This window comes from Toxoplasma gondii, chromosome XII (genome assembly GCF_000006565.2).
Source record: "Toxoplasma gondii ME49 chromosome XII, whole genome shotgun sequence".
Classification (NCBI taxonomy): domain Eukaryota; phylum Apicomplexa; class Conoidasida; order Eucoccidiorida; family Sarcocystidae; genus Toxoplasma; species Toxoplasma gondii.
The window spans coordinates 368,929-386,597 of NC_031480.1; the positions used below are offsets into that span (position 1 = coordinate 368,929).

General features: G+C 51.6%; 1 protein-coding gene and 1 non-coding gene across 2 annotated transcripts; one reads left to right on the forward strand and one right to left on the reverse strand.

Moving 5' to 3' along the window:
• The first annotated feature begins 8,604 nt into the window (after positions 1-8,604).
• Positions 8,605-8,676, forward strand: TGME49_307750. The gene has a single exon. It is a non-coding gene; the product is annotated as a tRNA-His (tRNA).
• Positions 8,677-11,501: 2,825 nt separating this feature from the next.
• TGME49_307760 (Tubulin-tyrosine ligase family protein) lies at positions 11,502-17,669 on the reverse strand. Its single transcript, XM_002371862.2, has 6 exons — positions 16,627-17,669; positions 15,690-16,321; positions 15,234-15,441; positions 14,541-14,756; positions 13,807-14,115; positions 11,502-13,565 (listed from the first exon to the last, which is right to left on the reverse strand). Exons 1-6 carry the CDS (start codon positions 17,150-17,152, stop codon positions 11,728-11,730), a joined length of 3,729 nt encoding a protein of 1,242 aa, XP_002371903.1. The 5' UTR covers positions 17,153-17,669; the 3' UTR covers positions 11,502-11,727.

A 17,669-nucleotide genomic window follows, 5' to 3' on the forward strand; every position in this document is an offset into this window, starting at 1 on the left:
CCCCAGTGAACCCAGTCGCTGCACGTTTCATCGTTGTCGATCCGGGGCACCAAAGCCACTCGCGAACGCGACCTCGGTTTCTCGGGTGCTCCTCGAGTGCAAAAATGACCGTGTGATACCTGGAGTTCTGCGAGCTGCCCACGGCGGAAGAGAAATCTATCGCTAGGCTGTCTCAGTTGTGCGACGCAATGCGTTAACAAAAGCAATGGTGCCGTGCGGAACAGTAGTCCAGGCAACAGTTTGCATAGTCGGGTCGAAAGTGTGGTGACCCCGATCTTCACGACCTTGTCCCAGCAAGTGACCGACTTCACTCTGAATCAGTACCTCTGTGTCCAGCGCAATCCGTGTTTCCGGCGAAGGCCAGTCTACAACTATAACAGACTTTTGGCAGCCATCTCGTCGTGTTCAACCAACTGAGCGAACATGTAGCTTCCCTCTAGCAGCGGACGCCGCCGAAATCGAGAAGCGAGTTACATGGAACCCAAAGACGAGAGGAGTGCTTGATGTCGCTGGGTCAGTGAACCGAGTCATTGGTTGCTTTCTCGTCTGCGAACAGAAATTGTGGATCGCCGTCGCTCTTTCCCTCCGGGAATGTTGTTGTTCGGAAAGGCTTTTCACATCGTAGGGCTTGAGGCCTGCGTTCGTGACGAAACTCTCGGGCGATCCCCGGCCTGCAGCCCCGAGGACCTGGTGCTTGAAAAAAGCGTTTGGTCTCTGATTCGTCCAGTTTACAAAAGGCTTGGGCCAGTGTCGATAAGCAGTGCCGTTGCCCCGCAACGAGCGGATCGCAGTTGACAACGACATGAAAGAACACACACCCCCACAGCGGCCGCCAGTGGCACTGACAAACGAGTTCTTGGTTTTCTCAGTCACCCGAAAGCCGGCAACATGAACGCCATACAGCCGGAGAAGCCACAGAAGACGGTTTGGTGCCTGCGTCCATAGGCGTGTGACAAGAAAAGAGACCGGCGGTCGCCACTTTTCTGGCAGTCCGAGGCATGATTCGGCTCGTGCCTTATCTCACCCTCTCGAAAATTACGAGCTACCGTCGATGACGCTCCGTCGCCTGTCTCCAGGCCGTGAGACCGAGAATGCGGCGGCGCAAAAGGGCTGTCGTTAAGGAAAAGGGCGCAAAACACGTCACCACTGCTGACTCTCAGCAAAACCGACAAAGCCATCCTCGACGACGCCGACGAGTCATTCATGTTATTGTGCGTTCTGCTGACGCCTGATCCCTCAAAGATGGGGTTGAATCTACAATTCCTGAGTGACGGAAACAAGTGGATTTCACCCCAGTGAACACCAGTCGCTGCACGTTTCATCGTTGTCGATCCGGGGCACCAAAGCCACTCGCGAACGCGACCTCGGTTTCTCGGGTGCTCCTCGAGTGCAAAAATGACCGTGTGATACCTGGAGTTCTGCGAGCTGCCCACGGCGGAAGAGAAATCTATCGCTAGGCTGTCTCAGTTGTGCGACGCAATGCGTTAACAAAAGCAATGGTGCCGTGCGGAACAGTAGTCCAGGCAACAGTTTGCATAGTCGGGTCGAAAGTGTGGTGACCCCGATCTTCACGACCTTGTCCCAGCAAGTGACCGACTTCACTCTGAATCAGTACCTCTGTGTCCAGCGCAATCCGTGTTTCCGGCGAAGGCCAGTCTACAACTATAACAGACTTTTGGCAGCCATCTCGTCGTGTTCAACCAACTGAGCGAACATGTAGCTTCCCTCTAGCAGCGGACGCCGCCGAAATCGAGAAGCGAGTTACATGGAACCCAAAGACGAGAGGAGTGCTTGATGTCGCTGGGTCAGTGAACCGAGTCATTGGTTGCTTTCTCGTCTGCGAACAGAAATTGTGGATCGCCGTCGCTCTTTCCCTCCGGGAATGTTGTTGTTCGGAAGGGCTTTTCACATCGCAGGGCTTGAGGCCTGCGTTCGTGACGAAACTCTCGGGCGATCCCCGGGCTGCAGCCCCGAGGACCTGGTGCTTGAAAAAAACGTTTGGTCTCTGATTCGTCCAGTTTACAAAAGGCTTGGTCCAGTGTCGATAAGCAGTGCCGTTGCCTCGCAACGAGCGGATCGCAGTTGACAACGACATGAAAGAACACACACCCCCACAGCGGCCGCCAGTGGCACTGACAAACGAGTTCTTGGTTTTCTCAGTCACCCGAAAGCCGGCAACATGAACGCCATACAGCCGGAGAAGCCACAGAAGACGGTTTGGTGCCTGCGTAGGCGTGTGACAAGAAAAGAGACCGGCGGTCGTCACTTTTCTGGCAGTCCGAGGCGATGATTCGGCTCGCGCCTTATCTCACCCTCTCGAAATTACGAGCTACCGTCGATGACGCTCCGTCGCCTGTCTCCAGGCCGTGAGACCGAGAATGCGTCGGCGCAAAAGGGCTGTCGTTAAGGAAAAGGGCGCAAAACACGTCACCACTGCTGACTCTCAGCAAAACCGACAAAGCCATCCTCGACGACGCCGACGAGTCATTCATGTTATTGTGCGTTCTGCTGACGCCTGATCCCTCAAAGATGGGGTTGAATCTACAATTCCTGAGTGACGGAAACAAGTGGATTTCACCCCAGTGAACACCAGTCGCTGCACGTTTCATCGTTGTCGATCCGGGGCACCAAAAGCCACTCGCGAACGCGACCTCGGTTTCTCGGGTGCTCCTCGAGTGCAAAAATGACCGTGTGATACCTGGAGTTCTGCGAGCTGCCCACGGCGGAAGAGAAATCTATCGCTAGGCTGTCTCAGTTGTGTGACGCAATGCGTTAACAAAAGCAATGGTGCCGTGCGGAACAGTAGTCCAGGCAACAGTTTGCATAGTCGGGTCGAAAGTGTGGTGACCCCGATCTTCACGACCTTGTCCCAGCAAGTGACCGACTTCACTCTGAATCAGTACCTCTGTGTCCAGCGCAATCCGTGTTTCCGGCGAAGGCCAGTCTACAACTATAACAGACTTTTGGCAGCCATCTCGTCGTGTTCAACCAACTGAGCGAACATGTAGCTTCCCTCTAGCAGCGGACGCCGCCGAAATCGAGAAGCGAGTTACATGGAACCCAAAGACGAGAGGAGTGCTTGATGTCGCTGGGTCAGTGAACCGAGTCATTGGTTGCTTTCTCGTCTGCGAACAGAAATTGTGGATCGCCGTCGCTCTTTCCCTCCGGGAATGTTGTTGTTCGGAAGGCTTTTCACATCGCAGGGCTTGAGGCCTGCGTTCGTGACGCAACTCTCGGGCGATCCCCGGCCTGCAGCCCCGAGGACCTGGTGCTTGAAAAAAGCGTTTGGTCTCTGATTCGTCCAGTTTACAAAAGGCTTGGTCCAGTGTCGATAAGCAGTGCCGTTGCCTCGCAACGAGCGGATCGCAGTTGACAACGACATGAAAGAACACACACCCCCACAGCGGCCGCCAGTGGCACTGACAAACGAGTTCTTGGTTTTCTCAGTCACCCGAAAGCCGGCAACATGAACGCCATACAGCCGGAGAAGCCACAGAAGACGGTTTGGTGCCTGCGTCCATAGGCGTGTGACAAGAAAAGAGACCGGCGGTCGCCACTTTTCTGGCAGTCCGAGGCATGATTCGGCTCGTGCCTTATCTCACCCTCTCGAAAATTACGAGCTACCGTCGATGACGCTCCGTCGCCTGTCTCCAGGCCGTGAGACCGAGAATGCGGCGGCGCAAAAGGGCTGTCGTTAAGGAAAAGGGCGCAAAACACGTCACCACTGCTGACTCTCAGCAAAACCGACAAAGCCATCCTCGACGACGCCGACGAGTCATTCATGTTATTGTGCGTTCTGCTGACGCCTGATCCCTCAAAGATGGGGTTGAATCTACAATTCCTGAGTGACGGAAACAAGTGGATTTCACCCCAGTGAACACCAGTCGCTGCACGTTTCATCGTTGTCGATCCGGGGCACCAAAGCCACTCGCGAACGCGACCTCGGTTTCTCGGGTGCTCCTCGAGTGCAAAAATGACCGTGTGATACCTGGAGTTCTGCGAGCTGCCCACGGCGGAAGAGAAATCTATCGCTAGGCTGTCTCAGTTGTGCGACGCAATGCGTTAACAAAAGCAATGGTGCCGTGCGGAACAGTAGTCCAGGCAACAGTTTGCATAGTCGGGTCGAAAGTGTGGTGACCCCGATCTTCACGACCTTGTCCCAGCAAGTGACCGACTTCACTCTGAATCAGTACCTCTGTGTCCAGCGCAATCCGTGTTTCCGGCGAAGGCCAGTCTACAACTATAACAGACTTTTGGCAGCCATCTCGTCGTGTTCAACCAACTGAGCGAACATGTAGCTTCCCTCTAGCAGCGGACGCCGCCGAAATCGAGAAGCGAGTTACATGGAACCCAAAGACGAGAGGAGTGCTTGATGTCGCTGGGTCAGTGAACCGAGTCATTGGTTGCTTTCTCGTCTGCGAACAGAAATTGTGGATCGCCGTCGCTCTTTCCCTCCGGGAATGTTGTTGTTCGGAAAGGCTTTTCACATCGTAGGGCTTGAGGCCTGCGTTCGTGACGAAACTCTCGGGCGATCCCCGGCCTGCAGCCCCGAGGACCTGGTGCTTGAAAAAAGCGTTTGGTCTCTGATTCGTCCAGTTTACAAAAGGCTTGGGCCAGTGTCGATAAGCAGTGCCGTTGCCCCGCAACGAGCGGATCGCAGTTGACAACGACATGAAAGAACACACACCCCCACAGCGGCCGCCAGTGGCACTGACAAACGAGTTCTTGGTTTTCTCAGTCACCCGAAAGCCGGCAACATGAACGCCATACAGCCGGAGAAGCCACAGAAGACGGTTTGGTGCCTGCGTCCATAGGCGTGTGACAAGAAAAGAGACCGGCGGTCGCCACTTTTCTGGCAGTCCGAGGCATGATTCGGCTCGTGCCTTATCTCACCCTCTCGAAAATTACGAGCTACCGTCGATGACGCTCCGTCGCCTGTCTCCAGGCCGTGAGACCGAGAATGCGTCGGCGCAAAAGGGCTGTCGTTAAGGAAAAGGGCGCAAAACACGTCACCACTGCTGACTCTCAGCAAAACCGACAAAGCCATCCTCGACGACGCCGACGAGTCATTCATGTTATTGTGCGTTCTGCTGACGCCTGATCCCTCAAAGATGGGGTTGAATCTACAATTCCTGAGTGACGGAAACAAGTGGATTTCACCCCAGTGAACACCAGTCGCTGCACGTTTCATCGTTGTCGATCCGGGGCACCAAAGCCACTCGCGAACGCGACCTCGGTTTCTCGGGTGCTCCTCGAGTGCAAAAATGACCGTGTGATACCTGGAGTTCTGCGAGCTGCCCACGGCGGAAGAGAAATCTATCGCTAGGCTGTCTCAGTTGTGCGACGCAATGCGTTAACAAAAGCAATGGTGCCGTGCGGAACAGTAGTCCAGGCAACAGTTTGCATAGTCGGGTCGAAAGTGTGGTGACCCCGATCTTCACGACCTTGTCCCAGCAAGTGACCGACTTCACTCTGAATCAGTACCTCTGTGTCCAGCGCAATCCGTGTTTCCGGCGAAGGCCAGTCTACAACTATAACAGACTTTTGGCAGCCATCTCGTCGTGTTCAACCAACTGAGCGAACATGTAGCTTCCCTCTAGCAGCGGACGCCGCCGAAATCGAGAAGCGAGTTACATGGAACCTAAAGACGAGAAGAGTGCTTGATGTCGCTGGGTCAGTGAACCGAGTCATTGGTTGCTTTCTCGTCTGCGAACAGAAATTGTGGATCGCCGTCGCTCTTTCCCTCCGGGAATGTTGTTGTTCGGAAAGGCTTTTCACATCGCAGGGCTTGAGGCCTGCGTTCGTGACGAAACTCTCGGGCGATCCCCGGCCTGCAGCCCCGAGGACCTGGTGCTTGAAAAAAGCGTTTGGTCTCTGATTCGTCCAATTTACAAAAGGCTTGGGCCAGTGTCGATAAGCAGTGCCGTTGCCTCGCAACGAGCGGATCGCAGTTGACAACGACATGAAAGAACACACACCCCCACAGCGGCCGCCAGTGGCACTGACAAACGAGTTCTTGGTTTTCTCAGTCACCCGAAAGCCGGCAACATGAGCGCTATACACTCAGAGAAAGCACAGACGATCATTCGTTGTTTGTCGAGTTATGCTCCTCAGAAAACGAGGACGGATATTCTGTGTTTTCCCAGTTCTCTGAGTGAGGAAAAACGCGAGTTAGTCCCACCGTCAGGAGTCGTACCGGTTGTACAATCACTACACACAGGATAGTGAGAAGGTGCCGGTCAAAGGAACCTCAGCTCTTTCCAAGCCGAAGGTGAACGGATTCGTTGTTTCGGGGACCAACTGCAGCACACACCCAGTAGGAAGGGCTACGTGACAACTATGCAGGAGGGGAAAGGCCTTTCCGTCAGGACAATCGTGTCACTTTCGTGGCCGGCGAAGATGCAGGTGTCGACTTTAGCCTCACTTCGGTTAAGCGCCGAGAAAGCCACTGCTGGAACGGTGAATTGTCCGACAAGCTGGACGAGCGGTAGTCCGCTGTGGTGCTTGTTTGAACGGCATCGTCCTACTTCTGACACACGAATTCACCTTAATCTGTTTGAGGATCCTACTCGATCGCCCAGCAATGACCAGGATGTCCGGGTTGCGAATTCAATCATTTTCTCGAACTGGTACCTTCGAGAAACTGGACCGTCAGGCTACTCCCACACATGGCGCTGAAACAGCCTACTACAAAATAGATCCTCATTCGTCGCCGTCATGTGCTGTTATGTTTCTGGTGTTGGAAAAATGGCAGACGGAACCCGTCAAGAATAATGCCAAGCGCGATCCTCTACTACCCCGTCGGAGGCCAGTGTTGTCGCCGAACCTTTCGCCTGTGGTCTATCTGCAATTTCGGAACATCGGAAGCGTTGCCGAATCTCTCGGTCAAGAGTCGCTTCCGTGTACATGAGGTCCAAGGGTGGCCTCCTGGTATCGGGCCCCGTGGCTCTGCGCAGGACGAGTGATTCTCTTGGGGGATAGTGACAAACGAACATGCGTGTGGGCTTCAAAGTTCGCAAACGCAGCAGAACGCGCTGTCATGAACCTCCTAGATTTTTTGGCCGCTCTTCGGAACACCTAGTTGCTCTGCCGCTGGTGTCCTAACTGGAAAAGGTCTAGCATGTGGCTGCTGTAAATGATAGTGCTAGTAGATGGTGACATTCTTCGAAGGCTCTTAATAAGGAAGGCGAATAGCAGGCTCGTATTCTGTCGAGGTGAAACACCGTATAGAATCATGGATCACTGGAGGTCCCTCGACCATACTGGAAATGGACTAAGTCGCTAACATGAAAGCGCCAATGTCAAAGACTAACCTATGTGGCACTGTTCCTCATCCTGTCCGCTGAGTACGCCTCAGCATAGGGGTGAATCTCCGGCAGTACTGGCAGTAGATTTCCAGGTTGTCGTCAGATCTGTGTAGCTCGATACCCAATTTCCCCCTCGACTGGAAATAATCCTTTTGTCAGCTCCGTCGCGAAGCAATTAGGACAACGTGAAAGCTCAGCGTCCGCTGGCATTGTGCTAGAGTCAATGTACAACGAATTGGTCGCTGCCAGTGCACCAACGCCTCTGGCCCAACACACGGCGAAAATCTCAAATTAGGTGCCTGCAATCCGATTGTTTTTTTCTGCAATACCGTCAGAGGATATTCCAGGATTGTGCCTGTCACCATGATGTCTTCAATTCCGGTACTAACATCGCCCATCTGCTGATGATGCACATCTCGATGTGGTGTTCGCAGCTGCAGGATAGGGGCCGAACCCGTCAATTCGGGGTTTGCCGACATAAAGGTTGTCGAGCGAGCGCCGAAACATAGGAAATGAGCGCTCGATTCACAATTTGCCACGTCATCCATTCATGTTTCGTATCTCTGTAGCTGCGGTCACCGATTCTTACAGGCATCGTTCTTGGATTCACCGTCTGTAACCGTATGTAGTCAGAGTTAACTTTTGCTTCTGACTGGACCCAACCATTCCTGTTTTGGAGGACGAACGAGTAGATTACCAACTGGGGCAATCGAGAGCTGGGGCGTCGCCCGTCTTCCTCAACCGTTTCGGCGTTGCCACAAGCGTGTACCTAGGCGTGGGAAGCCGACGTGGTGAATGCTGCAGCTCAGCATGCGGTTATTCTCCGAACGTGTCTGTGCAGCGGAGCGAGATGCGTGCGAAACCCGGGAGGTAAAGAGAAGCACCACCTACTTTACCTTTACATACATACCGTCTCGTTAACGTTGATGGCGTTGCAAAAATGCTTGATTTGTCCTTGAGCTAGTGGGAGAATATGAGTGACACGGCAGCCAAACAACAACACTGCGCTACTGATTGCATCTATTCCAGCTAGTGCCAAAAGGATGCGGATCGTGTTTTTTTCGTATACACCTAATGTTAGCTGTGTCTGCAGTTTCTCATGCAGACCGAGCCGTGACGGCACCGCCAGATCGGACACCTTTTGAATCTTTGCCTAATGCGTTACCACCTTGACAGAGTATGTGATTCGCCCTCTGACTATAAAGCCAGCCCTGTTAATATTGGGGACCAAGGTTGGGCACGTGGTGCACTTTGGATTAATTTGTCGAAGGAGATAGGCTTTTCGCAGTTGTTGGCGGTCCGAATCGTCTAGAGGTTAGGACAACACGTTGTGGCCGTGTAAACCCAGGTTCGATTCCTGGTTCGGACAACTGTAAGTGTTCATTTGTTTTCATTGAGGGCCAGAGATGCTGTTCGCCCAGTTGACGCTGAATACGATCCGCCCGCATGGCAGCATTTGTCTACAAATGGTGGATGGTTTGACCTTTTTAGTCGCTGTAAGACGTAAGACACTCCGTGCACGAACAACACCAAGGCTGCTGTCAGCTGCATTTGTACTTTCATATACAAGCCGAAATGCGTTGGGTTTCTCCGGCTTTGTGCTGCCAGGATATCATATCGCCGATGCCCCCTTCCTCTGTCATTTCACCATAAGTGATGAGTCATGGTACCAGGAGGCCACCAACATGCATCGTAGTTACCTGAGTCGGTGGGGCCCGTTTCGCCCGCTCACAAATGGATACTGGACAGACGAAGCTACGTTCGTTCAATCGTCTCGAAAGGTGGACTGACAACGATGGTAACCACCACGAGGGAAATCTCACTAGAATAATGATGCGCCGGACTCTCGCTCTCTCCACCCATTATTATCATGCGTCAGAACAACGCAGAGGATCTCCCATAGCGCAATCCGGTTGAAACTGAGGATGTTAGTCCTAAGCGGTGCGGGTTACAAAAAAGAGATTTAGATAGAAGGGTAACTCATGATCTGTGTGAGGGCAATGACTTGTCTGCTTGGACGGTGAACGAGAGATCCGTTGCTGGCACTACCGTTCGCAACTTTCTCGACCCGGTAACTGTACCAGGAAGGTGACTCTCTTGAAAGACGCATCCAGAACAAGGCACCATTAATTTTCCGCCAGTCCTGAACGTTCTCCTGTGGCGAACTAACAGCCTTCCCATAGATTGGACTACGACGGTGCAAATAGAACGTGGAGGGGACACTAGAATACATCAGGGAACCCGGTACTTGAATAGAGGAATAAACTGTGCAAGCCGGGGACGCGGCAAAGAGGAAAACTTGATGAACATCTTCGCTGTTACCGGCTGAAATCAGCGGCAGCTTCTTTTGTGAATTTCATTACGACAGTGAATACCGAGAAATACTCAACGTTCAGGGACTTTGGCTGCCCAATTGTTCAACTGCATGCATCTTCCCGCCATCCGCAGAGACCTCTCTTTTTTTGGGAGGCAGGGGCAGAACTACAAACACTGTTCGTGACACATTTGTTGATAACACACTTTACTGGCTTAGATGAACAATGCCAAATGATATGTTGTACTGTGAGACACAGCCATCAGCATGCGGGTTCTGTTTTTGATGTCGCCAACACGCAAGCCCGCGTGACTTCCGCTCGGAAATGGCGACCCAAGACACACGCTGCAAAAAAGAAGGCTGAAGTGCTTCACGGCCTGCCAAAGATATACTTTGTTCTGTCTCAGCCCATGAAGAGGAACTTTCTCCAAAGGGTCAGGTAGTCCGCATCAGAGGAGTGCAGATTCATGGATACTAGCGTTATGGGGGCAGGCCATCGGTGGCTGGCGGTCGTTGAACAAGCATAACTTACCGTTTATACTTATATTGGCATTTGCCATGTAATCTTAGTGGCTGGGGCTGAGGTAACGTAAGAGACACCCGAGATGTCTTGAATAAATGCTAGGTATTGGGAGAAGACTTAACGGGTATACCAGTTCTCCCGGGCCACAGAAGAAGGAAATGATAAGTAATTGTCGCGGGAACACCTGCACTGCCTGGCAATTTCCTATCCCCCGTGACGATCTCTGCGGAACACGATAAATTGTTTGGTCTTACCGGAAATAAGGTGGGCTCTACAACGCGGCTGTAGCCGTTCGCTTATCTTTGGGTATATCGATGATGATAGGGCGAAAAATAACACTGTGCAGACCAGTATAAGACAAATTCATAAACACTCGTGCAGGGGACAAGCATGCAGGGGGCCGGTTCAGCAAGCAAAAGAACAAGTTTTAAACTCACTGAAAAGCAGTATGCGCATGTGGCGATTCTCCAAGAAAAGCGGTGTGGACGTGAATTGGTGACGTTCATACTGTTTAGCATTTCTGCGTTTTAAAGAATATTATGATGTGGGTCACGGTCAAGTCACAGATCAAATGTCACTGCGCTTTGAGAGACACAGTTTTGCGCTTGAGTTTGAACTATTTTCTTGTCCTTGATGAACGGGGCCTCCGGCTCCCCATTGCCATAACAACCAACTCGTGACTCACTCCGTTGGCAGTGTACTAAACTACGCTTTCCATCACTTTTTGTCTTCATTTCGTATTTCCGCCAGGTTTTTTTACTTTCGCTATTGTGTCCTTGTCTATCAACATGGTTGTCCGGAGAGTATGCCCGCCTCTCTTGCTGGGGCCACCGTGTTTCCGGCCATTTCTTTATTGCGTCCCCCTGCCTCTCGCAGAGAATGGATCATTCCGCTGGACTTTCTGTACTTGGTTTGAGTGCGGTCTAGCAATACTCTTATCAAAAATAATATTAACGCTTCTGAGCACCTCCTCAGGCTGTCATAAGCAGACTGTCTAAGGCCACGCTTCGAGGGTGAATTTGGGACATACACCAGAATCAAGGAGGCATCACGTAAGGAAACATCACACTGCTGGTACCATCGGCGTGTGCTATTCGATGAATACCGCGTATACGTATGTGAGGCAATTTTACTTCCATGGTCTAAGGCTAAATTTACAACACCCTCGGGTGTTGTCTGATGCTGAATCATAGTCGAGATTCCCGCTCTTAAAATACAGTATTCTGGCACTTTTAGCGTACTCAGATGACCATGTCGATCCAGAGAGTACCACTGTTTGATAGATTGAGGTGCTCAGTTCAGCACCTGCGTGGAAACAAGGCCAGATTGCGAGCAAGTTCACAAGGAACTACTTACTGAGCTTACACGTGGTTTAATGTTTTCGTCCTGTTTCATTGATGGTTTGACATGTTTCTTTCTACCTCAAGCCAAAAGCAGGACTTCGGCGCAGTTCCATATTATCTGGGACGACTGGCAGACGAGTTGGGGAGTGCTTTTCGTCAGGGACTCAGAACAACTACAGAATGTCTTTCCGGAGACACGGTCGGTAACGCTATCATTAGGTCACGGCACAACGTGAACCTTCACACGTCGTCAAATTCCACGAGCAAGAGAGTTAAGAGGGAGCTCACCGCGGCCGTCCTCTCAGACGGTCGCAACGAGTTGAAAGCCCTGTGGAGATCAGGCCACCAAGGAACAAATATGGAACCATCACGGGAAGGTGTTTTGAAATCTCTATTAAGCGTCATCCGCGAGGACGGAAAACAAGAGTCTTCCATCACGCAGGTGTGTGGAGTGTCGGAAAACGGAGCCGGAGTCCATGGGCGTCTCGTTTCGCGAGGCGCCTCGTGACAGTTACATCCCCTCAGTCGACGTCCGCAGGGATAGGAGTCAACAATTTCCCAGACAGGTTCAGACAAAGCCTTGTTTGCGGTGAATGTTAACGAGCTGCACGACGTTTGACACGCATCTGCTTGACTGTCGCTTGACATGCGAAGGAGAACACGGCCCTGACGGGGGTCCCGGTCAGCGATCTGAGAGGCAGGCCTGTCGGACTCTGCAGAAGTCGGCTTGGTCAGGACGCATTGTGCTGCCGAAGGCCGTTCTCTGCTTCCGAGGAACAACCGTGTAAGGCTAGAAAAAAGACAAATTATCTCCCAGAAAGACCAAAAAGGCAATCCTTGCGGCTCCGGCGACTGGCCGGCTGCTGTCGTAGTCAGTTTCAGCTGTTGCATGTAGAGGAAGATGAGGTCCCGCCTGGCCAGGGGGCGCTGGGCAAACCGACGACATGTACGTCTAGATGAGTGCCGCGGATTCCGCAGAGAGAAGTGCTGCGATTTCTGGGAGGCTACGTAGACTGGCACCCATAACTGTTGGATGGCTTCTTTTAGGCAACCCCGAGAAATTAGTGCCACCCAGTGTTTCAGCTGAATTGTGAGGCTGCACGGAAATCGTGTGACCTTGGTGAATAAAATCTTGCACATATCCAGTAGAGATGATGGAGGCGGCAGCAGTGAGGAATTTCTCATCGATGTCTCAACGGGGATCCACAAGCAGCAGTGATGCGAGACAACATCGGTATCATTTTTGGCCCCGGATGTGTCCCTCCCGGCAAGGTGCTGGGTTTTATGGATCCACTGCTGTGGTTCTCGAAGCGACAGCTCCTGAGTTTCGCCACCGGAAGGGGTGCGACCACTCGCGGTACTACCTGAATATGATGCTCTTCCCTCCCTGTCGAATTCCAACAGTCGCACGTCAGTTCTACCATCTGAAGTTTTTCCGTCTCCATGATGGGCCTGAAATGGCACACCAGTAAAATGATCACTGTGTCTGCGTAAGCCAGATTCATTGTAGCTTCCTCCGAAACCTTGAGAGGCTTCTCGTTTCGCTGGAACGCGAAGAACACGTTCATCAGACACTCTGACACTCATAATGCTTGCCGCTTGTGACCTGGATAGTCGGGGCGTCAGTGGAGCAGATGCTTCAGGCCTTAGAGTCCCCGATGCCAGGCTGGCGGAATAGTTGTATGTAGGGCAGGGATCAGACTTGGGTAGGACGGCGTATGATAATGTGCGCTGACACCTAACAGATGCTGTTCTAATAGGATTACTCAAGTTGGCCCTTGTGGTGTCGGTTGTTGTAGCAGTCGTCGGGACTACAGTTCCAGAAGCTTGTTCGTCTTCATCCTTTGACAAGGGCTGTCGGCTCGGATGTACTCCTCGCTCCTCATTTGAAATGGTGTTGATATATTCTGGTGACATAACACATGCTGCAGGGGGCAGGAGTGACGGCGGTTCTTGAGTAACACCCGGAACGAGAAGTGGAGGTCGCACCCGGCAACGTGGCACTGGCCGCGGTATCCTTTTGCTGCTTTGGCGTCCCAGCGAAAATGGTTGTGTCCTTCTTGACTGTGACAGAGGCTCTGCAAATATCCAATGGAAGACAACAATTAGGGTAATAGTTGGTTCAAAAGATGCACATGCCTCTGTCCGTCAATGGTATCCTCAGGCTACCGCGTCTACTGAAGAGTGGAAATTCCTCAACGAAGGAATCCGCTTCCCTTAATGAAAAAAGGCCACGAATATGTGAGCGTTTTGGCCGCATTTATGTTTCTGCCCCCACACGTTGCGCTCGGGAATGACACCACAAACAAGTCATCTCACCGAGATCATGCGCTGCAGGAGAGACGGCATTTCTGGGAATATGCAGCTGGCGCCTCGTCAATGCATCACCAGCACGATGACGTGAGCACACGGATGAGCGAAGCGCTTGCTCAGGAGGAATAGTCGAACCATCACTGCGGGTTGTCGAGCCATTCTCTTCGTTGACACAGGATGACACCTGAGATGGAGTTCCTAGGAGAGAAAAGTAAACAATAACGAGGGCCTCGGAGATAAGAGGTTCCTTGATCCGCCGATCTAAAAGGCTTTCAGCAGTTGAAATGAAACCGGCTGTCGTCTGATACTCGTAATCTGAGTCAAGGAGAAAAAACAAAAAAAACACAACTGACTAGGTGGACGGAGGGGGGGGGCCAATGGGAAATGGAGGGGAGGCACAGAAGATGAGGTAAATCTATATCTCTGAGGGAAGACCTTCAAAGGAACAGCGACACGGATCGATGACTTCGTATACGATGTCAGATTTCCAACAAGCGTGACTGGGATCGCAGCTGGTGTAAAAAACAGAACTTCGGCTGTCGATGTCATTTTTCAGGAAAGTAGTTCTGAATCGAGCGTGCAGCAGCTGATATGAAAATGCAAACGCTAGACCTTCAACCCTTATATGTTGCCCCAGCAAATGGGAACCGTCAATGCTGCTACCTGCTGGTCACAAAAAGGCGGATACGAAACGTGTCTTCCTATAAATGAATGCAGAAGACTGAATTTGGCAAGCCTACCTGACCGAAGTGACGGATTACCGTTCACTTCCAGGAGCCACGCTTTGCAGTTTGAGTCAAGCAAAATATCGAGCCCGATGATTTGGAAACACCGGGAACGCGGAGTTGTCTGTCGATAGATGCTGTCATACTTCAACGCTAGCAGGGGTTTGAAGGCCGTCATGACTTTCTCAACCATGAATACGATCTGCTGCCAAACATACTCGACATCTACGTCTGCACGTGACACGCAAAATGCAAGGGATTATGCACACTTCTTATAACTCAGGATCACGGAATGATGATATCCTTCTTTGCTCCTGCTGTCCGGCGACACGGGTCCCAGGCTATTATCCACGAACAAAACTCCGAACACCAACAGACATTCACCTTCGGGGACGTCAGAGGACACAGCTTCCCACATGAAGAACCATGCTGGCACAAACCATGTTTACGGGCTTGCGTTGTTGATTTCGTAACACACGCGATGATACCGGGAATTTACATGTGAAGACATTGCTACCAGGAGCCAGTCATACCGCCCCGATGCGCTCGTAAAAAAGCCACCATTCGTGTCTGAACCGCCATGTGCCCCACCGTGGCTATTAAGAGTTCCAAAGTATTGAAAGGTATCTACAAAATAGACAACTAGTTAGACAACTACTTCATGCACTGGCGATCAATGAAGAGGAAAGTGCCTGCAGGGTAACTCACCCTGCTGTCGGAGATCCTCGAGAACATCATCCAACAGCCGTTTGCTGCTCGATCGGTCATGGACGTTGGAAGACCTGACAAACCCATGATGGTCCTTGTTGATGGCGTAGTTTGTTAAATGCATGAACTCATTTGTCATGTTACCGGGTCGTGGTGACTCGTAGTCCTCCGTACAGAAGCGCACTAGGCTTCGCCGAGACACAAAGACCTTCACACGCAAATGTAGGCAAAGAAAACAAATACAGATGCCCATTTTTGTCACACTCCTGAGAGCATATCGTCGGTGTCCATAAAGTGCACAACAAAAAAGAACATTCTTCATAGCTCTGTGCTTCAGTTACCTGCCTCCACCCGGGCACTGTGATAATTCATGGTGCTGTACCTCCTGTAGTAGAGATGCCAAGCTTGCACTTAGTCGAAATGAGAAAAGAAACTGCGATTGTTCCCATCACGTACGTTAAGCTTCGGCGTCACAGCGGTGAGCAGAACGTAGACGCGGAAGTCGAATTTTCGATTATGAAGGAGAAACGGGTTGCAGATGTACTGCTGAACGATGTACCCATCTTGGCCCTCAAGAATCTCCTTTGGGATCTGGTCAAGATTGGAAACGAGCTTAAGGCCAGCCCCTTGAGTTCCTGCATCCGGCTTAATAATATATACGTTCTCTGGTTTGAGAGGCGCGCTAATATGCGCTGTAACTGCCTTGACTTGCTGTGGTGGAAACGGCTTTAGACCGCCTCCACGAGATCCGCAGAAACAAAATGAAGACAGGAAGCTCCGTCGGCGACGACAGGAGGACTCAGCAGTTCCTCGTCCTTCACGTTTCGTTCGACCGAGCACGTGCGAGCAATCAGATGGAACGCGGAGGGCTGTCTCCACTGCCTCGCGATCTTCTGGGAGGAGCCACGTTTTCGGAAAGAAGGAGAAACTTTCCGAGTCGAAAAGTGCCATGGACGAGATAATCCGGGCCAGCCAACGCTTCTTCGCAAACTCGTGAAGCCCTGGGAAGCGGTTGACTACATTGGCTACTGAAGCATAGTCCAGATGTTCTCCGTCAGTCAAGGCGAAGCCTAACCACGCGATGTCTCCTGAATGAAAGCAGCAGACTCCAATGAACACAGATATGACGCGGATCTTCCTTCGACTGTGCAAAAAAGATGGTGCGCTTATCGTGGTGTCGAATGGGCTCAGGGGAGAAGCCGGTTTACCGATGCAGATGAATGAGCAATACCTCTCAGCATAAAACGATGTAAGCTGAAAGGACGGAAATTTAACATCCGTGCTGACATGACTGCAGGGGAGGCTTCTCCAACGGCTTCAGCTATAAAATGAGACATCGCGGCTGAGAGATGGCATCTTGCGGTAGCTTCTGCATTCACCGTTACGAACATACCGGTTGGAAAAAGGGAATTGTTTGTCTTCCATCCCAGGCTGCGGACGCAGGACTCTATGAGGGGCTTCTCTTTCCCGGCCTGGGATAGATCCAACGTGACACACGGATCCCTGACTTTGGAAACTGGACCGCTTCCCATAGGAAGAGTACAAGCAGCAGCAACGCATTTGTCGAAGAAAATACTTCGTATGTCATTCACAAACTGACTAAAGTAATCTCCTGAGATAGCAGCTTGAACGCTCTTCTTTCTCTCTGCCCTATCAGCGTTTTTCCTCAGTGTGCCTGGTTGAAGAGGAGGAGACGATGAGACAACAGAGGCGGAAACGTCGCTTGCTGAACATAAGAACGTCTCATATTTTTCATGGATTTGACCGTCATCAGAACGACAAAAAGAGCTACTAGAATCATGTATCATCGCTGATGACACACGGGTCGTGTGTTCACCAACACCTGGTTTCTGCTGGCTGGAAACGTTCTGTTGAACGTCAGTCGGCACCAGATCGTTCGCATCATGGACATGCGCCATCGAGGAAGAAGTGACTGGACGCCTTGACACCGGAGTGCGTCGAATGGTTTTCCGTTGTGAGATACAGAATTTTCGCGCGACTACATGAAGCTACTGAATCAGAGAAACCGATGAAAGAAGTGAACTATGGAGTGCATATGACCGAGACGCGCGTTAGTCCAGAAACCCTGTCGAGAGGACGTAGCTCGCTCAGCGAACCGACAATACACCTTTTAAAAAGGAGGACAGCCACCGCCGAACGTGCTACACATCGCGAAATTTTAGACAGCAGATTCAGAAACAATCTCTGTTTCAAAACTCGTAAGAAAGGAAGCCGACGCTCACTCACCACGAACTATTTACGTTTTATGCCTTGCGCAAGATCGTTGTGGGCATGCTAAACGCCGCCTCTGCGACCAAAGACATCTGCCACCTCTCAGACTTGCCCGTTCATTTGGATAACACATACGAGTTTGTAGCTCGACATCCACGCATTGAAGTCGAGAGCCTTGAGGCAACTGCCTTGCGAATTTGTCTG